Source organism: Stegastes partitus, unplaced genomic scaffold (genome assembly GCF_000690725.1).
Source record: "Stegastes partitus isolate 25-593 unplaced genomic scaffold, Stegastes_partitus-1.0.2 Scaffold2057, whole genome shotgun sequence".
NCBI lineage: Eukaryota > Metazoa > Chordata > Actinopteri > Pomacentridae > Stegastes > Stegastes partitus.
This window is the reverse complement of record NW_007579788.1, coordinates 688-23,454: the sequence shown is the minus strand read 5'-3', so window position 1 is coordinate 23,454 and position 22,767 is coordinate 688. Positions and strand designations below refer to the sequence as shown.

Here is a 22,767-nt window from a genome sequence, read left to right as displayed (position 1 = left end):
TTTAACTACATTTAATCATTCAAATATATAATAAAATGTTCATTCAAAAATCACATCACAAACAGTCTGCCAAATTACTAGACTTTTGACCCTCTAAAATTATATTATAACATATATATTTTTTACATTTTATTTTTAAAGATTTTACATAAGTGTACTTAACAAACGTGTCAGTGTGGTTAGGCCCAGTTTAAACCCACTACAGAGACCTCTATATCAAGTAGATATACTGAAAGCAAATGCCTGAAATACACACAGCTGAAAGAGCGCAAATGCACAGCAAAAATAAAAAATATCCCCCCACCTGGCACATTTTACATTTACGTTGCTAAAGTTTCTTCAACAATTATGACACAGATTTGATAAAAAAAAACGTGAAGTTGATGTGACAACTCAAAACTGAGTTCCAAAAAATACTGACTCGCTGCCAGAAACACTAGCTAGTTAGCTAATTAGCTAAATTTGCATCTTTTATTTATGCATTTCACATCACCGCTGGCTGCTACACGTCGAGCAATTACATTTAGGCTACAGGCAACGTTTGTGATGAATAAACTTACTTTTTTTATAATGAGGCCGTCGGACTTGTGATTTGCAATGCAGCAGTTTGTGAGCAACTTTCCACACGGCGGGACGATGTTTTGGTTTAATTATTGCCGTGGAACACCTGCACGTTTCCTCCGCGCAGCACCGTTTTAAATTGAGCATGTGAGGGCGCAGAGCCTGCAGGGACGTGACCCTCCGCGGTGAAAACTAGATCTCATTAGCATGTCAAACGCTAATTAATGTGGCCACTGATGTAAAAAAAAAAAAAAAAAAAAACAAGCAGGGCGACACATCTAGAAACAGTGAAATCACAGCCCACCCACACCTTGTCGCCAAATCTTGATTTTTATTCTCTTTATGAATTCAAGGTAAGCTTAAAATTCTCCTTGTGAACAGAAATGAAGACGTAATTTGCCTGTTATCTTAAACGAAACTTTATTTCACTGAATGGTCTTTGACACTTTCCTATTTCTTACATGTATAGTGAAACTAGAATGGTTTTAAGATACATAAACACAAAGCTAGAATTACACCAACCATTGTTTATCTCCATTTCGTCACTGCTTTTTATAGCTATTCTAAATTTTCACAACCACGTGTGTGCACTGGGTAATAGACTGTTACAGAAGCAAATTTTAGCCATAAGACTTGTCAGTAAAAACAAAGCAAGTAGATACCTGATATACAGACAGGCTTCGTTCCACATTCACTAACTGCATTTTCATCAAGCATAATAATAAACTGACATGATTTTTTTTTCTTTTTTTTTTCAAAACAGAAGATTTCAATTCATTGGAGCATTGTCAGAGTAAACAGACCGTCAGCTATAATGTGGAATGGTGTCTTCAACTACAATAATGTGGAATGTAGTGGTGATACATGGTATTGTGACACTGAGCTTCTTTCCCAAGTGATGAAATGGGCTTCTCCAAATTGCACCTTTGAAATAGACCTGATTTTAAATTAGTTTTTTTTGTTTTCTTTTAGGTAATAATTCCAACTAACTATCGTTAACAGCAGAGTGATGCACCTAGGCAAAAAAAAAAAACAAGAAAAAAAATAAAAACTGAGGTCAAGATTATGTCTTGTGGACTTAACTCGTTCTCTTTTAAACAACAAGCAGATGCTGCCACCTAAACGAAACGGAGGCTGCGAGAGAAAGCCAGGCACGAAAACTTCTTGGAGAAAACAACTGCTTTTAAGAGGAATATTTTGCAAGCAGGGTTGATACAGTGTGGTAAGACATTTTTTTTTTTTCAATTAACATCAATAAAAGGTTACTTTAGGTTTTACATACAGATGATAGTCAATCTTGCAAAATACATGGAACCACATTTACGCATATACAATTTTCATTGTACTGAGTTAAAGCAGCACCTGAACAGTGAGTAAAACTACAATGACAATCCATACTTAGTTCAAAAAACAAAAAGGAGCACTGCCTTTCCAGAAGCCTAATAATGTGGAATGTCTTATGTCTGAACAAATCTAACATGACAATTTAAGGGGTCCCTTAAAACTTTAAAACTGTGAATTTGTGAACATGGTAAAGGAGCATTACACCAAGATGTCAGTGTCACAATACAGCCTGCCTCCTTTCTGTATGAGCCCACAGCAGAATTGCAGTTAGTTGAATACAGGATTGTACGTGTCTGAAAATTCAAACAAAACTGTTTTGGGGTTGTGAAGCAAATGGAACGCCTACCATCACAGTGTTTGGTGGAAATCAACTGCCAGTTTAATTACCATACAATAAAACCTGTAAATATCATGAGGAATCACAAATAAGAAAAGTAACAAAAAAAAAAAAAAAATAGGGATGAAAAATGCACAACAAACTAGCTGGGACAAGGGAATTTGGAAGGACGATTAGAATTCACAACACCCCCCTCCCCCCCAGACCATACGCACAATCTTTCACATCCATTCACACTTGCTCGCTCACTACATACAGACCTACACACAAAGCTGACAAAAACAACAGCAACATGGACTCACTAATCAATACAACATGTTTCCACAAAGTGACTGAATCTTCTAACAACTCAAAATTACCCTGTCACCTCACAGTGAACTGAGAGGGGTAAACTAGTTGGTCAGGAGCAATTCAGGCTGCTTGTCATACAGAAGTGGGAGGGGCTGATGGAGTGGAAGGGGATGTATATAAGCTGTCTGTGTTTAAGATAAGAGTGTAGGTGGATTAACAGTGCAATTCCATTAGTTTTCCCCATCTCCGCCCTCTCCCTCATCTGCCTGGTTTTCTGATGTCCACAGCTGGGAACAGAGACAGAAAGAAAAAAAAAAAGTCAGAACTTCCTGTGAATTAACACATCAGGGTCAGTCAGAGGCCAAACAATGTGCAGCTCAACACTTACAGTCAGGTTGTCCCTTAGTAGTTGCATGATCAGGGTGCTGTCTTTGTAAGAATCCTCGTTCAAAGTGTCAAGTTCAGCAATGGCTTCATCAAATGCCTAAAAAAACAAATACTCAAGTTGTTAATTTAACTTAAGCAGGGTATCAGTACCATCTAGATACTGTTAGGTAAGGATTAAAATTACATAAATGCTCAAAACTCTATTATATGATGTCTTTATATGTCCTCAAATCTTTAAAAATCACTTGTAAAATGCTAAATAGCTACACCTTTAGGCTTCAGTTCATACCGTCTTAGCCAGGCAGCACGCCTTGTCCGGGTTGTTGAGGATTTCATAATAGAAGACTGAGAAGTTGAGGGCCAGGCCAAGCCTGATAGGGTGTGTTGGCTGCATCTCCCCCTTGCTAATGTCAAAAGCTTGCTGGTACGCCTGCTGGGAGCTCTCCACTGTACCTGTGTAGGCGCAAGAGAAGTAAAAAAAATACTTATCACTCAGTATTTTAAAACAGTATTAAATGATTTTGGTCACTTGGGGGCAGCAGAACCAGCACCCACAATGACATATTGTATTATCACCTTAATTAAAATGACAGTGTCTGAAAACAGTTCCCCATTACATTTCAAACAGACATGGAGCAAAACTAGCATTACTTTCAAACCATGTATGCGTGGCCTGGCAAGCAAAGGTCCAGTATTTGTTTTCCCTTTAGCTCAGTTCTTGACTCGTCCTGAAGGAAACAACTAATTCCTTGGGCGCTCCATACTCTCTGAAAGCCAGCTAAGTGCAAAGTTTGTTTATTTCTTCTTTAGTGTTGAGCACTAGGCCTGCAGCATGTACATCAGTGGATATGTTTGTTTGTTTTGCATAAAAAAATAGCTCCTTTGCTGGAAACAAAGGCACTGTAAAACGGCACTTGATAGCCAGTTCCCTACTCAAAAATAAAACAGAGATTGCCTTGCTTGGTAATAACACTGTGCGCTTATCACCTCCAGGGAATTCAGGATACACATTATTATTTGATGATTTGTTATATCAATATTACATAAAACAGTGTCAAAGAAATCATTTATGATGTAAATCATTTCCTCACTTACCTTTCTTATTGTCCCCAGATGCAACTTCAGACAGGTATCTATAATAGTCTCCTTTCATTTTCAGATAGAACACCTTGCTTTCAGCAGCGCTTGCATTGGCAATGAGAAAGTTGTCCAGTAGCCCCTGAAAACAATAGGTGATTTTTTTTTCAGTTTTCTGATAACTTTGCTAACTTACACACATTCACCGTCTTCAGAATTGTATGATTTAAGACTGTTTTTAAGCACACAGAAAGAGGAAAGCCTTACGAGCACATCATGGCAGATATCCTGCAGCTCAGTTTCTATCTTCTCCCGGTATTCACGTGCCATCTGCTGTTTTTTGTCATTGCCTTCAGTCTTCTGCTCAATGCTGGAGATGACACGCCAGGATGAACGGCGTGCTCCTACCACATTCTTGTAGGCAACAGAGAGAAGGTTGCGCTCCTCATTTGACAGCTCAGAGCCTTGCTCTGTCACTGACTTCATGGCTGCGGCCATGTCATCATAGCGCTCAGCCTGCTCAGCAAGCTTGGCCTTCTGTACCAGGTCGTTCTTATCCATTTTCTAGACTGAAGAGAAGAAGATACAGAGTTAGAAGTAGTCCTGTATAGTTCATCAAAAGACAAAGAAGAATGTTTCACAGTAGTTATCACATTATTCATTCACCAGATATTTGTGTGTACACTGAATTCATATGAATTGGCTTTATTTTGCTTTGGCAGACAAAGTCTTTTAAACGAGGAAGCCACTGGATTCAATGGAAAGTGAGGATAAGCTTTGTGAACTGGGCCCCTTGGCAAGTGGGTCAACCATACACATCACTTGCTAAGGTTAGCTGCCAGCTAGCCGATAGCGTTTTCCAACCCTGCATCGTCCTTACCGTTTCAACCGACTGTGGCCTAAATGGGGTGAATCCAATTTGTCAACAGTCTTAGCAGCTACCACATTATAAAATGTAACACGTACGGCTGTTTTACTGGCTCATTTAACGTTGTTACAACCGACACTTGCTACATCAGCCAAAGCCTTCCCGGGTCAGGCTTTAATGCCCTCCCCTAATGTTGCTGTGTATGCTAGCAGCGCTAGCGGGCTCGTACATTCTGCTAATTGATGTTCCGATTGCCTTTATAAATACGGCTGAACTTACTCAAAATTTGCTTCGATCCAATTTCAATCTGTGATCTAACTGGATTAGACTGCGGTAAAGGTGCTAATCTGTCGTATTCGTGATAACGCAAAGCGAGTGAGTGGCTAATGTACGTCTAATGTACCATTACCGCTACATAACGGGAACGGCCAGGCCAGCAAAAGCGACGGCCGACTTTCATTAAAAAAACACGGTTATGGTGTTGGCACACAACATATGTGGTTTTGTGTAATTATCAGGAAAAGGAATCGTGTATTGCAGTGTATTATTTCTGGGTTTAATTCATTTTCAACAGCTGTACCACGGCCCGCCCAGGCTGCAGAGCCCGTTAGAACAAAGTGTCATGGAATCCGACCGTCGCTTAGCTCGCAGGCTAGCAGCTAATGCTAGCAGCTACTGTTAGCCTGCGAGCTCCGCTAGCCTTTCACAAACCCGTTAGGTTGGTCCGTTATGATGGCTTCTCAACAGGATTCAACCGGACACGATAACACAGCCCTTCTAACACTGAGCTACGAATGAAAACCTGCTATTATCGTGCGATATTCATACGTGCAAGGTTATCACACTTACAATATTGGTGACTTTTAATCCTGCTTTTTTTTCTCTCTGGACGATTCAGCCTCCGTCCTCCGTCTCGTTCAGCGTATCGTTCAGGGCAGTACCACTTCCGCTACACTGGCACTTGTGTTTCCTCTTTTCCCTCCACACATCTGCCTTACGTAATGCAGCCGCGGCTCTAAAGATCATTTATGTGGCCAAACTTGAAATAGAGTTTTTCCAAAAAAACACTTTCTATATTCGCTTTAAACCGCCTCTCATAAATCTGACGTGTTAAAACAGGCTGCATCGCCACTGTCACAATATGGCGCTTTATTCCTATCGTGGTGGGTCCATGATTTTTTGTTACATTTTTTTAATTACATCTTAATTAAATCAAACACTGCATATTTACGTGACTGCTTGCGCTTTTCTTTTCAGTCCAATCTGTGTCTGCAAGGGTGACTTAGACAAAGTGAGCATTATACAAACGTTTCTTAAAGAGTTCAGCAGGACCTTCTGGCAAATCTGCTTTAACTTCAAAGCTGTCTTCATCAATTAAACACATTACAGAACAATGTAAATATATAAATATAAGGAAAAAAACAAGCTGCAACACCCTATATGTGTTTAAAAGCTACTTTTGCTTTCCATTTTGCACAGCAAGGTCAAAGGTCAAAGTTGGTGTTTTGCTCAAGGGCACTTCAGCTGTTCAACGTGTTTATTAGTACAGGACCTGGCTGAAATTAAAAATCATTTACATTATCAATTAAAGTGAATCTGTCAATAAAGTCGCTTAATTTGGTTGAACAGTCCAAAACTCAAATATATTTAATTTGCAATAAATAAATAAATTATATAATAATAATAATAATTGCTGGATATTTGGCATTTTTGTACAAAAAAAAATGCAAGTCAGTTTCTGTTAATGGACCAATCGCTTCTCCAATTTTATGACAATTTTTAAAAATTCCATTTTACTGTATGCAGAGTATTTATAATGGCAATAGCACGATTTTTTTCCCCTGCAGAGAAGAAGCGTGTATGTTTTCCAAGTGCAACATGCAGACACCTAACATGTAGTTTCTTCATCCATGTCTGTGGAAAGAGGTACCTGTATTCACTTGAGATTTAAGAAACAAAGCTTGTTTGATAGAAAACTTGTTGATGTTAATTCAGAAAAAACAGAAACATGTTCTCAGAGTAACCTACAAGGACTCATCAGTGGCAGACTTATGAAAGAGCCAGGTATGTGAAAGATACACACAGACCAGCTCCAGTAAAACCATCTGTCGAATATCATGTACGAGCCACTTCGGCTGCCAAAACAGCTGTAACCTGCCAACACATGAACCTCTGAGGTGTTCTGTGGTGTCTGACACTTAAATGTTGAACCTTGCTTAGTCCAGGTGGTGCAGGAAATCAAATCCCCCTGACCTGTGGGGGAAAACAAAGGCATATATATAGACAACGTCTGCAAGACATGATCATGACATGATGTCTGGAGAAAGGTTCTTGTGATTTAAACATCTCACCTTTAATAAATCAGTGCAGAGATGCGGGAATTGAGCTTTTTTCCCGGTAAATGTTGAGGCCAAGTCAACACCTGGAATGATGTGTGGCATGACACATGATGATTGATTCCATTAGTGCCCTTACCATGGTTGGGGGTGTACTTGGTCTGCAACAATGTTTATTGTGTGTCACAGTAACGTCCACATAAATGCCAGGACCCAAGGCTTCCCAGAAAAACACAAAATGATTAATGACATTCACCTCAGCTGTCAGTAGCTTTAAAGCTGTGGCTGCTCAGCGCATGCAAAAATACTTTGCATTAAATAATGTAAGTTTGACTACCTAGTTAGAAATTCTTAAAATTATAATTACGCCTTCTCCCTCACTGAAAAATCTAATGATGTGCAAATATTTTTCATTTTAGAAGTCTGACATTCGGTTACAATAAAATTTCTACTTCACTGAAAGTTTATCATCAGTCTACATAGGAAGCAGGCTTCAAGTTTCCACATGGCAGTAATGTAAGTTGCCTATTTACAACAGAACTCTTTCCAGTCCTCAGTCATCGATTAAATGCCTGAAATCTATATATATTTACACGTTTTTACCATAAGAATAATCCCTTCCTGCATTAGATGTAACTCTACACCACTTTAAATTTACAGATCCTGTCTTACTCGCCGCTCATGCCTCCTAACTCGCTGCAGCTCGAGCACACCAGGTCACCTACAACTCTGCTATAAAACTAGTCTAACCTGCACAACAGCAAGTTGTAATATTGGAGTGATATAGAATAAGAATTATGATGTGGAAGGTCCCACGAGGCGGATTAATGTGGTTCTTTAAGTTTGTTACGTATGAAACTCTGGCCGTCTGATTCTGTGTTTTTGAGACTGTCATCTTTAGGGTAGAAATGCTCTGCTGTGGCTTTGACTGCCAATTTTGCTCATGATATAACTCCAGCATAGAAAAAAAACACCATATGGAGCTTTAAAAAGTAAAAAAATGTAATAAATAAAAAATCTTCACCAGAGGGAGTCTTTAACTCTCAGCAGTCAAATTAAAAACAGTCTTCTAAAATCAAACTCTCAAAAGAAAATATTCAAGAGAAGCAACACTGATCAAAGCTCATTTTAGTAGAAGGGGACTTCCACAAACAGGCAAATGAATTCTACGACCCTCAAAAATATCTGTTTCCTCAGAAATAGTCACTCTGATTACGGGAAGTCTCCTCTCCTGAAGGGAGGGTGCTTAAGCTGCTGTGAAGTTGGTCTTTGACTTTAGTATTTTCATCGAAAAAAAGAACATACTTCAAATAGTTTTCGCTTTTCCATTCAGTACTAGATTATAAATCACTCCATTTTTTCCATTAATAACAGGAACTGAGCACTACTTTATTCCAGAAACAACATACTTTTGTCTTTTTTTTTTTTTAATTTAAAAGCATCTACTTTTTTTTTACTTGATGATTTGGCTGCAACTAATATTTTAATCATCACTTTCCCCCTCCAGTATGTTTTTCCAACTATCAACATTTTCTGTTTGTTGGACAAATAGCAAATACAGCATTACAAAGAGTCAACAAGACCACTTAGTGTGACACACACACAGCACATATTGAGTTAAAAGTTCCTTTTCTTACTCAGCAATACACTGGCAGCTTAATAAAAACTGGATGGAAAGTTTTCCTGCTCACATGTACCTCCGATCCCAGCCTCGCAGACAGACCTCTCTTCTCTCACCAGCAACTGAGAAACCATGATGCAATTAAGGATTTTAATTTTGACATCTGTTATGCTCCCGTGGATACTGTTATCCGCAGCAAGAAAACCTAAAGTAAGGACATCTTTTGGGATTTTACACACTTTCCTAATTTAGTGGGTGAAAAATCTGAATCAAGTTTAGAGGAAAAGCATAGCTAAGATGAAAATGTTGTCTTTTTCTAGAAGGAGGTTGTAAACATTCCTGACTATGGCTTTTCTGAAGACTCAGGCACCGAACCAGCTGCATCTCCGAAAGCCGAAGGTAAGGCTTTTTTTTAAACAGATAAATAGTTTTCGACAACTGGTTAAAAGCTGATTATGCAACACTTGCCGAAGCATTCTTCCACATTTTTGTGAATGTAGCTAAAGCCTGTATTATGTAATAATGGGGCCGATCAAGTGTCCTCGTCTAAACTAAGTGTGGCGCATTTTGTGCTGCACAGTCACACTGCTGAGACCATTTAATTCTTCAAAAAGAAAAATGAGGAAAACTTGTTTCTGTCAAAACAACCTGACGACGAGACAATGTGATCTTTTCAGAGCTGCCGACATGTCTACTGTGCGTCTGCCTGAGCGGATCTGTTTACTGCGAGGAGGTTTCCCCAGACTTGTCAGCTGTCCCATCACTGCCAAAAGAAACAGCATATCTCTACGCACGTTTCAACAAAATCACAAAAATCAAAAATAAAGACTTTGCAGACATGGGTAAAGGAAATCCACTGTATTAAGCTCTTATCATTCTGCTCTCAGTGAATGCATCTTCAACCTCTCTTTTATGTTTATTATCCAGCTACATTACGAAGAATCGACCTAACTGGGAATCTCATCGCTGAGATAGACGACGGAGCTTTTTCAAAACTTCCCAACCTCGAGGAGCTCACTCTTGCAGAAAACAGACTGACCAAACTTCCTGTGCTGCCCAACAAGCTAGTATCTTTCAACGCCAATTTCAACAAGCTGAAAACCCAGGGTGTAAAGGCAACAGCTTTTAAAGTAAGTTGACAAGTTGGTCCACTGCTGTCCTGTCACAGCAGTGATCTTGCTTGCATGCTGTTGTGTGCATCTTTATGTGTCAGGTAGTGACCTTTTGTTGTTGCAGAAACTCGCAAGACTGGCGTATCTTTACCTCGGAAACAATGAACTGACGGCAGTGCCCCAGCTTCCGGAGTCTCTCCACGTTGTGCACCTGCATGTAAGCTTCTCTCAAAGAAAAGCAATCAGATTTTTTTTCCAGCAGCTACACGATGCACCAATATTGTGTTCTCGGTCTTTCCTGCAGAACAACAAGATCTCAAAAATAACCGACGAGACATTCTGCAAAGGTAACACCAGCCACTACATCCGCAGCAACATGGACGAGGTGAGGCTGGATGGCAACCCCCTGAAGCTGTCACAGCACCCCGACAGCTTCATCTGTCTGCAGTCTCTGCCTATTGGCTGGTACAACTGAAACACAAAACAGCATGCTTTTGACTGAGGTAGACCTTGAGGGAAACGTTCTGTGCAATCTGAGTAAGTGCAGGACAAAGATGCAGATAGTTTAAATAAAGCAAAAATAATAATAATGATAATAATGATAAATAATGCACAGTGAAGTTCTTAAGTGACATTTTTATATACTCAATAAATCAATTAAATACTTTGTTTTTCATAATTAAATAGAAATCATGTAATTGTATAACAAAGATTTCTGCAATAGGAGGAAATTGTGTTTGTTTGTTGTTGTTTTTTTTTGTATTTTAACAGCAATATCTGCCTGTATTTAACACATCTGTGCAACATTTTTCCAAAGCGTCCCTAAACACAAACCTGCTTTTATCTGTGCGGAACAATTTCACAGATTTGTCTTAGCAGGTACTATGCAATGTTTTTAAGGTTATACATCAACACAAACTGGCTGTCAAAGCATTAGTGACACATTGGTATCATGACGAGATGAGACCTTTGTTGTGATCATTTCTCATGACAGTTGTATTATCATTGCAGTTTTGCTATTGTTTTTCTAACCGAAGACCATATAAACAATAAAACCTGCATGCTGGATGTGATTTCTCCATCAGCTTTTCACTTCTGACTCCTCAATAATGTTCGTAAAGTTGTGACACAGTTGTTGTAACCCAGTGAGGGATGATGGCAGTCCAACAACATGTCCCTAGATGACACATGTGCAGTCCACATTGAAGCCGAGCATTTTTCACTTGGCTGCGGGATCTTGAAGGACTACCAAACCGTCTGTTATCTTCTGCTGGTACTCTCGTTCTGATCGTTTTCTTCGGTAGACATCATCTGGAAATAAAAAAAAATAGATTCAAAAGACTGAAACGTGGTTCCAGTTAGAGCTGCAGTGGTACATATGGCGGACTACTGAAAATACGTTCTGGGTGGCTGAAGCTTGGCATTTATCTCCTATTTACAACGGCCCTTTATTCACAGCATTTGGTTTGATTTTTCATAGCAGAAAACCCACAGGTGTTGCTATTTAATATAACAATGGCTCTGTTCAAGTGTCCCAGCAAGCTGTCAGAGTGAAGTGACGGAGCATGCAAAACAGACCTTCTCCTCAGCACACATTTTGGCTCACTATAGTTGAAAAACACATGTAATTTGATGCCGGCTGCATACCATTCAGGTGAGCCAGCTCTGAGGTGCTGGTGCTGTATGGTGACTCAGTGGGACATTACATATAGCAGCCATCATTACCAAAGTTTGTTTCTTTGCTGACCAGTCAAAATGTATGCCTTGAAAAAAACAGCTATTAGTTGTTTTGCAGATTTATGCAAGTGTGTAAAATACCACAACAGATGTAATAAAAAAAAACTGCTTTCAAGTTGGGTAATGATGAAAGAAGGAATGGGAATCTGTTCTCTGTGGAGAAAAACATTTCTCTGTATCCTTAAATGGCCTCAGACGTTTATGGGACTAAATGTGCAGGGTAGATTGTTTTCTTCTTCTTCTTTTTTTTTTTTAACACAAGAGGATTTTGAACTATTTCCCATCTGGAATAATGGGAATGGGTTCAGTGAGAGTAGGAACATTCAAGGGTCCTTTTTCTTTGCAGTCTTTTAAACAATCTACTCTTTCCAGGTATAGCTTCAGTCTGCTGTACAGTCCTTGTACTTGAGAAGCTTCATTTTTATGCAACTTTATTATACTTTTACATCTTCAGAGGGAATTATTGCAGCTACTTTGAAGAGTTTAAAAAGTGTGACACATTGTTTATAACACTCAAAAACAGTACATAAAGGGGATTAAACTAGTTCCAGCTTTGCCAGAATCCATCTAAAAAAACAAAATCTAACAATATCATTTGTTATTAGTCCAACAATTAGTCAAGTGAACATTTTCTTAATCAAAAAGCAACCATTTTGTTGACAGAAATTTTTTTTTTTCTTCTTTGGCATTTCTTTGTAAACTGACAATTTTGTTAAGGGCATTTTTAAAAATATTTTCTAGCTTTTTATTGACTAAACATTTATGCAATTATTCCAAAAAATACTAAATACTGATAACAAAAATTGTTTCCCTATAATATATTAATAAATTAAAAATGAGACAAAAATATGAATGCAGGGCTATTTCAGAGGCATTGTTTGTCCTTCTGCTGCTAAACAGCACTGCAGTGATTCACTGATTAGATGTCAGCTATCAAATAAACTGTCAGCTATTTTGAGAATGAATTAATCAGTTTGAGGGGTTTTTTTGTTGTTTTTTTGTAGTTAAAAATTTGCAGATTTCAGCCACTTAAATTTGAGTATGTGCTGGTTTATCTGTCCTCTATGACAATAAACTGAATATTTTGGGTTGTGGACAAAACATTTGAGGAAGTCACATTTGGGAAACACCGATCAGCATTTTTCACTACCTTCTTACATTTAATAGACCAAACAACAGATTGATGAATGAACAATGAAAATGACTGTAAGTTAAATGCCTGCTGATGATATGTATCTACGTAATCCTTTGTCGTATAATTAATATGTACAATATGTCGTCTAGATCAATGGTTAGTTATACAAATTCCCACTAACACACTGTTAGAGACGACTAATGGTTGATGTACCCCTCACTTATTATAGATAATGAAATATTTCAGTAAGTATTCTATACAACATAAGTGCGTACACCTGTGGGCAATATCACTTAAATATCAAACAATTCAAAAATGAATGCCCTTACAGTAACTGCAATTCTTTTTGGTGGAACAGCTGGGTATTTGTTTCTATATAAAATGAAATAAAACAGTTTTCATTCATTAAAAATACAAACCCCACAGAAGGAACTTAATGCAGCAAAAGTGAATACATCTTTCATTACTGAGATTCACACTTTTACTTAGAGGAGACCAGAGTTGCATACATTTTTGATGCGATTGTTCCACCATTCTTTAAAGACTATTTTTTTCAGCAGCCCTTTCTTTGAATACCATCCATATACATTGAAGTATGTTGATTTTATGCACACTTCTTACTGCCTGAGCGATCAAAGAAACTCCAGTTTCCATTGACAGCCCCTATGCCAAGTCTGCCCATCTGTTTTTTAGAGGTAGATTGTGCAAGTAACTGACTGTCCATGGTATCATTTCAAGAGGACGGCACCTGTGGCTCATATTAGTGGTACTGTGGCTTGTTCTATACCTCTTGATCACGGCTGCAACTGCCTTTCAGATGATTTTTTTGTTGCTTTGGTTGGTTTAGTTGGACTCTTGTATCTTTGTAAAATCTCACAAGCAGACATTTTCACTTCCTCTGGTTTGTTTTTCTGCCAAGTGGAACACATGCAGACAGACACAGCCCATAGGTACAAAGCTTCTGGTTTTGCAGCTAATTTTATAACCATGTGCATGGAGTTAGGCTTGTAAGAAATCACTGAATTATATTTCAGCGTTCACAGGTTTTCTAACTTGTGTGTCAGCCACCGCAGCTGTATTCACTTCTGTAGTATTTTCAATATAATACTTTGAAAGTATAGATTTTTGATTGCTCATAAGAGGAAATACTCTTATAAAAGGCACTTCTTGAAATGAGTTGTAACTTGGAATGATTTGACATTGAAGTGATTGATGTGTACTGTACAGCTGCAGCTGTAAACAACACGTGTGCAGTCTGACCCTAACAGTCTTAATACACTGAAAAAAGGTGTCTGATTTCTCATATTTCCTGTTGGCAGCAGTCAGAAAGAAAAAGAAAAGGCTGTAGGATGATTTTAGAAAACACATATGTGGAAGGTCAGGGGAGGTGTGTGTTCCAGATTTGTACACGCGCTCCGTCCTAACAGGGTGCCCCTGTAAACTCGTGGTAGACACGTTATACTAAAATAATTATCACGTTCCTTGGCAGAAACGTTTGACATTACGTGAGGCAGCTTTTCAGGCGGATAGCTAGTCCTTAATTTAATCTAGCGAGACATTTAAAAGTTGTGTGTTTATATCTAGCTGTTCTTAACGGCCATTTCAGGTAGCTGTAGGCTAACAGTGTCCACCATGCTAGCTTAAGAAGATGTCGTAGCGTTATATTTAGTGTAAAAGAGGCGCTCAAATTGTCGGTTTGCACTTACAAAAAGTCTCTTTTCCTATCCTCACGTTGATCATGATCCACTCCATGACTCCTCCAATGCAGAAAAAGATAGGTAGGAACCTGTACGACCCGAAGCGACGTTTCCCGGGGACAAACCTCAACAAACTTCTCACGGTTTTGCTCTTAATAAACATTCTGACTAACTGGCATGTACAAGCTGGGGCTCGACAAACGGTCTATAAACTCTTGAGGTAACCTTTAGAGAACAGGCTCATGCATGGACCTCTTACATGTCCTTTACAAATGTTATGAGGGCGATGGACGAGAGGGTGCGCTCGTTTCGCTACCTCGCATAAACCAAGCGTGCGGAGTTCTCAAGAATCCAGAGACGAACCAAAAGCAGCGCGACGTTTGTGATTAAAATGAACGCACCCCGGAAGAGTCGCAGCATCCGGGTGTGTGGTAAGCGTTAGTTTTAAAAAAATGGCTATGCGAAATGAAAAAGCGTAACACAGGTTTGAAGGCCACATAACGTTGACAGTTTTGTTCACTTTCTCTGCACACGTTAGTAAAATTAATTTTAAATGGTGAACATTGTTTTTCAATGTATTTATGAACAAAAACTGGCCGAAAAAATACATAATGTGCATAATATATGAAGATACAATACGGTTTTCATGGAATGGTAAGTCTTAAGAAGACCATTGGGTCAAGATTTTGACATGGTCTATGTAGAACCTGTATATCTCAGTATGGTATACAGTAGAAATGTACTGTCTGAAAGCCTTTGATTTGTAAAATCATGTCAAGTATTAAGAATCAATAATTAAATCCATGTATTGATCCTGAAGCTGTGGCTGTGTTTTGAACCACCGACCTAAGAGCAAGAATGCCTTCAAGGACCTGTATGGGGAAAATCCTTTTTACTGGTATTTCTTAAAAACTTGAAGGTGTAAAACAAAAGCTGTAAGAATATGCAGATGTTTTTTTCTGCCATTCTTCTAATCTCCCCTCAACTGCATAGCTTCGCAGCTTTACGAGCTAGAAAGAACTTTCTATACAGAATAAGTTTCTATATAGAAATATTTCTTATAACAAAAGGAATTAATGTCCTTCTGACATATTGCTCTCTGTGCTCACATATACCACATTTAAATCCACCCAAACTCCAAATGAAGCTGTTCTCATTTACATATTTTTCTGTTTTTGTTGTCAGACAACAGAACAAATATGAAATAGTGAATGAAACACAGCCCATTAAGAGTAAATGTTAACTGGCATTCACTTTGTAGTGATTTTCAAGCTGCTGCTCTGCACGACTGACCTTCTGATGTTATAGCTGCAACGTTGGCAGACGAACTTACCATAAACGTAAGTTTAAAATGACCACTCAGAGCGATAGAGCAGGAGAAAGTACTGGTCCCGCACACTCATTCATATCTTATGCGATGAAGTGTTTTGCTCTGCGCTGTCAATCACAGATGCAGAGAGAGTCTTCTTCCTGAAGGGGATATAAACAGCCATAGCTCAGCAGTATTAAAAGTTACATGTATTGAAAACAGCCAGTTTAGAACAGGCTGAAACCAGGGGTTATACAGTTGTAGTAAAATTAACAGTTTTTATGGTATATTGAGCTGAAAAATTGTAGGACGCATTCTGCTCGTTAATTTGCTGAAAAAGGGGCACAATATGGGACCACTGAAAAATGATCACTTGCAGAGCATCAAAACTGGGGTGGTGGTAGCTTAGCATCCATAGGTTGAATAACGCTTTCAGGATATATGAACAATTGCATCAGCCCCTGTCAATCAAAACACATCACTACAAAACTATTTAGCATGGGGACAGACTTCTTTTAAATGGACAAGATACCTACAGTATTTACTGTATGACAGAGACGTAAGCCTTACATCTGGGTACATATGAACTACTGTATATTCATACAAACAAATCTTACTGCAAGCTAAAACAAAATTTCACAAGTATAAAACCTAAACTTAAGTTTAGGTTTTCTGACCCCAAAATAATAATAATAATAATAATAATAATAATAAACCTTCTCCATTATTATGAACCCATTCAAATAAATCTTTCCTGCTGTGGTTTTTCCCTCTTAAAATTAAATTATGGACATGTCAACATGTTTCACATTTTTTAGTGCCTTCTCTATTGAAATTCAATGAACGCTCTATAAAAATAGGTCACTGGATGGAAATCAAATAAAGCCATAGGGTTGTGCTGACATACAAAAGAAAAACACAAACACATTAAGATTATCTGACAATGCAGTTTAACGCGGTCAGACAGTTCTTACAGTGAATAACATAAACCCTCACAAACACATTCTTTAAACCCAGTGAATAGCTAAAAACGTATTAAACTAAAATATTTGACGTGCCAAATTATTCAGATGAATTATTGCTTAACTGTACATGCTTGGGAAATATACTATCTCCTCCTATTAGGTTAGAAATTTGGAGTTAACTTGAATGTGACTGGAAGTGGTTGGATGTTTGAACAGCTGATATACCAAACGAGCTATAGCGCAAAATATCAGAGCTAAAATGCAAAGTTCGGCAACAAAGCGAAATTAATGAAATCAAATACACAGATGGATTTATTTTGGCTGGGATGACCAAACACATCACTGTTGATATGAGCTCAGAAATGAAACAGTATGACGTAGTAATATTAAGCACACAGAGCAGATACATACAGTATACATACACAAGACAGTCAGACACATGCAACAACTACTAGGGGCTAGAAATAGTACCGTACAAGGGGATAATAGAGACCTAAGAGACTAATTCTAAGATCTACTGTAAACTCACCAGAAAACTACTAGGCGAAAGATAACCATAAGTTATGCTTATTATAAAAAAGTAAACTCCTATCATCTTGGAGTCCAAAAAAGTTATTTGTTCAGTGTCTCAAGTTCAAAATCTGATGTAACTTGTGAACAAGACAGCTCTTCTTTTTTTTTTACTTTTTCCTACAAATTGTGATTAAAACTCATATTAATGCAGTTTAATGTTAAGATCTGATACCATATGTAGGCACCGAGTCTCAAATCATGAGTACTTCTTTACAACCACTTTATTACTCATTTCTTAACCACAATTATTCCTATAAAAATCATTGCACCCACATTTTAGCATCACTATGTTAATACAGTGTCCTTACTGAATTAACTTCACGGCCTTTCTGCCTCCTAAGAAATGCTGTTTTTAGTTTTCAGACCTTACAATCAAAGACATATTCCATTTTCAAGAAATGTCAAATATGTACTTAGCAAGATGGACGAGAAAGTATTGTGCTTAAACAGGTGAATGAATTAAGAATTCACGTTTTCATGTTTTTTTGCTGTCTGGATTTTCAGCTTTGTGCACTATTCAACATTGGCTAAAGCAAGAAAAAAAAAATCAGTTAGTGATACATGAATGAAATGGAGGTCAATTTAGTTCTTTTTTGTTATCAGGATTTGTGGAATATGAAGACAAATTTAACAGCAGTGCCACCGCTGTGCTGTAACTCAGTCTTCAACTTTGTGAGCTGGTCTACAGAAAGTCCAGTGGTGCTCGACCGTGTTCTCGTTTGCACGCTCACTCATGTGATGCACACGCGTGTTCCGAATGGTGAAACCTTGCTTCATTATGTAGTCCATGAGGTGAACCCTTAGGGACACCTCCTGATGATAGTCACATGGTCCGAAGGTGAACGACACCTGGCAGTCTCTGGTGTCCATCATGTGTTTGTTCCACTTTGTGAAGTTGTTGGAAATACCTTCGAGCAGGGCGTGAACCTTCGTAGTTATGGTTAGCTGTGTGATGATGACAGCAACTGGGTTTGAATATTTTGACAGTTTCCGAGTGCTAGAGAGCTCCACGACCTGCTCAAAGATGTCGGGAGGGTACAGCGGCTTGGGATCGTGAAGGCACTGGATCAAAGGTTCGATTTGGTAGAAATCCGCCTCTTTCCTCAGGAGGTCTGTCTCTGTGAAGTCCACGGGAAGGGTCAGCTCAGACGTCCGCAGGAAGTTCAGGATGTACCGGAAAAGTGTTCCATCGCGATCGATGAAATAATTCCCTTGGGAATCTCGAGTTGTGGGGAAATCTCCCCGGAACATTGCGCCCAGCATGGAGTCTGGATAACGCTGCAGGGTGGATAGACTGGTGGTGTACAGGTGGCCTCCCACGTTCAAGGTAACGGGAGTAGTCATCTAGCAGAGGAAAGGACAATTTGTCAAGTTAAAGTAAAGTAGAGTTTGCATTTTGCAGTAAAAAGCGACATTGTGAACAGCAAGACAGTCAAGTGGGAAGTAGAAATACACTTAGTTTTCAGCATATTAGGCACACCTAGCTAAAATTAGTTTAATCTAACACATTAAATACTATAGTAAGTGCTAATAAATTGCATCAGTTCAACACAAACCACAGCCTCTCAATGTGACATTAACATCCCTCTAAAAACTTGAAAAAAAAAAACAACATTCTAGCTTTTATGAAGGCAGGATTTACTACCTTGTTTTTGACGGAACTGGATTCAGTTTCATTTACACTAAACTGGAAACAGAGTAAGTTTCAGCAGTGTCTGACATTGCCCTGATTTTTAGCCATCTCTTACCCGATGGCCCCAGTCTCCATTATCCATTTGTAGAAGAATACCCACTTGGTCAGAACCAAAGTAGAGAGGCAACAGATAAGTATTTTCACCTGTGAAAAAACAGTCACATTTACATGAGCTGTAACAAAGTTTCATTATGCAGAATAAGACGGACACGGTGATGTAGGCTCAGTCAAATACTGCATTACAGATAAGAGCTTGCATCAACTCTCGTGTTAGATTACGTGAACATGGGAGCTGTTTTGTGTGTATATGAACATACTGGATTCAACAGTAAAAGCTGACTGCTGTTCACTAGATGTGTTTCATACCAAAAAACAGTTTTTTTAAACAAGGTACCTTAGTTTATCATTCCAAATGACACTTCCATGAATAACAGTAGACAAGAAATTTAGCCTCAACAGTCACTCATTATAATCACTGAGGCACCTCAGGGGTATTAACACAGAATTTACCATAACAAACTAATACGGTTGCTCAGTTCTGCTCAATTTCAGATCAAGTGAACTGTCTCCCAGCAGCTCTTGCCAGTACTGCAGGTTTGACCAAACAAGGGCAATCATGAATGAAGAGCAAGGATATTAACTTTTTTTTTTTAAACTGAAAAGTTCTCTTTACCATCATGGAAGAAGCCTAATCAATCTATTTAGAATTAAACAGGACATTATCTTATTCAGCAGCCTGTAATTTGACTTCAGTGACCTGATATCCCATCTGTTGGCAAAATGAAGGGAGTGGCATCAGCAGGAAGACCCCTACTACCAAACACAATACATTTAGTTTGGCCATTGTTCATTCTCACCTCCTCTGGCAATGTGACACGGTTCAAAGTAGCTTCTAGACTACACTCAAAACCTGTTTCCAAGTTCAATAATAAACTTTATATCTCATATATCTGTGCATAAAAAGTCAGAGCTGAAGACTAGAGATGGTAATGCCTCTTACTTGAAACTGAAACCTAGCTGTGATGAATCCTTTGCACACAAACCCCGTCTCATTCACGTTTCATACCTTCCTCTGCTGTATAACAAACTATTTCTCCTGCACTGATGAATGTTTGTCAAGCCAACAAACCAACGTTGGCTTTAAAGCTAATATTGAGAGCAGCCATCCAACCACAGTCCATTTCATTGCATTTGCTGCCATGAAACCGAAGAAAACTGATACCAAAAGCAACACACTCCATGTAAAAGTTCAATGATGTTGCTTTTAAGTCGTAAATCCAGCGTGGGTACTCTAAAGTATGTAGCGTTAACAATTTAAGTGCTACACTGGAAATGTTAACCGTTTAGCCAGCTAACCGAGCTAACAGCTAGTTTCCAGCTAACAAGCTAACACAGCTAGCAGTCCATGAGCCATTAGCTGCGGTTACTACTAAGGTTAACACCGGGACCTCAATTGGACTAACTGGGAGTGGAAATAGACGCTAAAATAAAGGCTTACCGGCTCTCTTTTGTGCCTACTTGTGTTTTTTTGTCCAGTAACAGCGGCCTGCGTTTGGCATTTAACGGTGCAGCCGGATAGTCATTGATGTCTGCCGCTGGTTGCACCGGGCAGCTGTGCTCGGCTCCAGGCTGCAGCAAAAACTGCGCACGCAAGGAGGGTGAAGGAGGGGAGGAGGTGCTGCTGCAAGCTCAGGCACCTCTGCAGGAACACATCCCCCCCGTCTGCGCGCGCACACACACATACGCACGTGCACACACACAGACACACACAGATTCATGCACAGGGTTTTTTATTAGCAGTCCACATTACAAATGAAATGTGATTTATAACACATAATGCAATGCAGGAGCACTGCAACTCCTGCCTACTGCAATCATTTCTGAAGTATGTGCATCTGTCTACAAAAAGCATATGAAGCGTTAGGATAGAAGGAGCTGATTGACAGTCTTTTTTTTTTTTTTTCAGGAAGATTTCTTCATGCCACCCCTGGCATTCTGCTGCAGGATGATGAACTCCAGGATGAGTTTGGCTGTCCGACAAGGCCTCTCCATCACCACAGAGTGGCCGCAGTTCTCCAGCAGGTCCACTCTGCATCCGGGCAACATCTCTGCAATGACTGCAGCCCCAGACACATCCACCACCTAGATGGAATCACAGTTTTTATTACGTCTTTGAAGGAGACTGAAGGTTCTTTATTCAGACATTATTTACTAAAGAAACCTGAGCCACCGCCTTCGTGTTTGTTTGAATCTTAGAATTAGTTTAGAAGCAAAAGCTGCAGGGTGATCACTTATGTGTTTACACAAGCTTTGCTGAGTCACTGTATCAGTGAGCCATCATAATTACCTGGTCTTGTTTGCCCCATATCACTTGTAAAGGTGCAGTTATCAGATGCAAGTGATCCTGTAAGGCATATCTTGATTTCTCACCAACAATCTCCATAAACACTGTTTTTTAAAAAGAAAAAAAAAAGAATTGAGTGGGGTTTTTTTCTCAATATGAAGTATACTGTACTGTTAGATGGTCACAGCTAAAATGTGTCAGAGCAAAGTGAACCGACCCTCTTGATAAAATGTGTTGTGAGGCTGTCGGACGTCGACCAGTCCTTGAAGAATCTAAACGATGCAAATGTATGGTTAAACATCCACAAAATATGACAAACCTTCATACAAAGGAGGATATGTTTTTGTGTTTGGTCTTTACTAAATGAAGTTCTGACCTGCTGAGGAATTCTAAAGCGAACATGGGAACACAGTCTGAACATGTCCTCCATCTCCTCGGGGGTTGTGGGAATCAGCGGGATGTTCAGTGTGTAATTGCTGTGCTCCAGATCCTGCAGATGATTGTCAAATTTGGTCTCACATGGATGTCTTATACCTGCAGGATGAAAAGAAAAGTAAAAGAAGAAAAAAAAAACAGCGTTGGATTTTACACTGATGATGCATGGCCATGTTTTGTTTGGAAAAGAGGAAAATCGCAAGCTGCTAAGGAAAGCTGACAAAGCAAAAATGGGTAATGCTTTAAATACGGCAAGAGCAAACCTATGATTAAACTAAATGTCAGAAATAGCAACTTATCATAGGCATTGATTTAATTATTGCTTTGTAGGAATTCATTTGCTTTTAAACAGGCAGTATTTCATCAGGGTCAGATAGCTGCTTATTCTTCCACAGCTAACTACAAGAAGGGATACTTAGGTTTATAGCTGACTGAGGATGTTAATATGTTAATAAAAACATTAAAGCTGAAGATATCTGGAGGAAAAAAAACAAAACAAAACATGAAAATATCCAATTTACATCCTTTCTACCGAACAGCTAAAGGCAGTCAAACGATTGTAAAAATGAACATTCAAGTGGGATTCGGACCCAGCCTCCCACGTGCGTGTCCTCCAACACCACATCCTGCTCTCACCACTAATTTTGTTGCTGTTTATACTCTGTCACCTGATTGGTGAGAAGCCTTGTGGTTGGCTGAAATCGGTTTGATTTTCTGAAGCCTGAAAACAGAGCTGGGAGGAGGTGCAGAAATGTAGTTTAAACCACTTTAATTACAATATGCTGAAAGATCTGCACACACACACAAATATCTGCGTATTAACAGTTGTATGAGTGTGCATTTTAACAAAAATGATTATCAGGTATATTCCCGTTTATTTACATTTTCAAATTACTTTATTATCAGTTGATGTAATCATTTCCCTTTTGTTTTATTTTTCAGTAT

The 22,767-nt window shown here is 38.9% G+C and overlaps 5 protein-coding genes across 6 annotated transcripts; 1 reads left to right on the top strand and 4 right to left on the bottom strand.

Moving 5' to 3' along the window:
• Nucleotides 1-956: 956 nt before the first annotated feature.
• LOC103373753 (14-3-3 protein beta/alpha-1-like) lies at nucleotides 957-5,810 on the bottom strand. The gene is made up of 6 exons (XM_008303724.1): nucleotides 5,715-5,810; nucleotides 4,265-4,566; nucleotides 4,016-4,139; nucleotides 3,210-3,373; nucleotides 2,922-3,017; nucleotides 957-2,820 (listed from the first exon to the last, which is right to left on the bottom strand). Exons 2-6 carry the CDS (start codon nucleotides 4,556-4,558, stop codon nucleotides 2,764-2,766), a joined length of 735 nt encoding a protein of 244 aa, XP_008301946.1. The 5' UTR covers nucleotides 4,559-4,566; nucleotides 5,715-5,810; the 3' UTR covers nucleotides 957-2,763.
• Nucleotides 5,811-8,874: 3,064 nt separating this feature from the next.
• ognb (osteoglycin, paralog b) lies at nucleotides 8,875-11,002 on the top strand. The gene is made up of 6 exons (XM_008303722.1): nucleotides 8,875-9,032; nucleotides 9,143-9,221; nucleotides 9,500-9,664; nucleotides 9,750-9,952; nucleotides 10,059-10,151; nucleotides 10,239-11,002. The coding sequence occupies exons 1-6, from the start codon at nucleotides 8,955-8,957 to the stop codon at nucleotides 10,407-10,409; spliced, it is 789 nt and encodes a 262-aa protein (XP_008301944.1). The 5' UTR covers nucleotides 8,875-8,954; the 3' UTR covers nucleotides 10,410-11,002.
• On the bottom strand, nucleotides 10,559-14,803 carry uqcc5 (ubiquinol-cytochrome c reductase complex assembly factor 5). The gene is made up of 2 exons (XM_008303723.1): nucleotides 14,513-14,803; nucleotides 10,559-11,245 (listed from the first exon to the last, which is right to left on the bottom strand). Exons 1-2 carry the CDS (start codon nucleotides 14,664-14,666, stop codon nucleotides 11,154-11,156), a joined length of 246 nt encoding a protein of 81 aa, XP_008301945.1. The 5' UTR covers nucleotides 14,667-14,803; the 3' UTR covers nucleotides 10,559-11,153.
• A 1,942-nt stretch (nucleotides 14,804-16,745) lies between these two features.
• On the bottom strand, nucleotides 16,746-20,680 carry LOC103373750 (BTB/POZ domain-containing protein KCTD6). 2 transcript variants are annotated; one of them, XM_008303719.1, is made up of 3 exons: nucleotides 20,542-20,680; nucleotides 19,099-19,187; nucleotides 16,746-18,694 (listed from the first exon to the last, which is right to left on the bottom strand). In XM_008303719.1, exons 2-3 carry the CDS (start codon nucleotides 19,123-19,125, stop codon nucleotides 18,008-18,010), a joined length of 714 nt encoding a protein of 237 aa, XP_008301941.1. In that variant the 5' UTR covers nucleotides 19,126-19,187; nucleotides 20,542-20,680; the 3' UTR covers nucleotides 16,746-18,007. The 2 variants fall into 2 exon arrangements, with proteins under 2 accessions (XP_008301941.1, XP_008301942.1); XM_008303720.1 differs by lacking the exon at nucleotides 19,099-19,187.
• Nucleotides 20,681-20,816: 136 nt separating this feature from the next.
• On the bottom strand, nucleotides 20,817-21,921 carry LOC103373758 (monoacylglycerol lipase abhd6-A-like; the record flags this gene model as incomplete). The annotated part of the gene is made up of 4 exons (XM_008303729.1): nucleotides 20,817-21,185; nucleotides 21,391-21,491; nucleotides 21,605-21,659; nucleotides 21,764-21,921. Coding segments are annotated over 4 exons (494 nt in total), but the record flags the coding sequence as incomplete, so codon positions are not given.
• Between the last annotated feature and the right edge of the window lie 846 nt (nucleotides 21,922-22,767).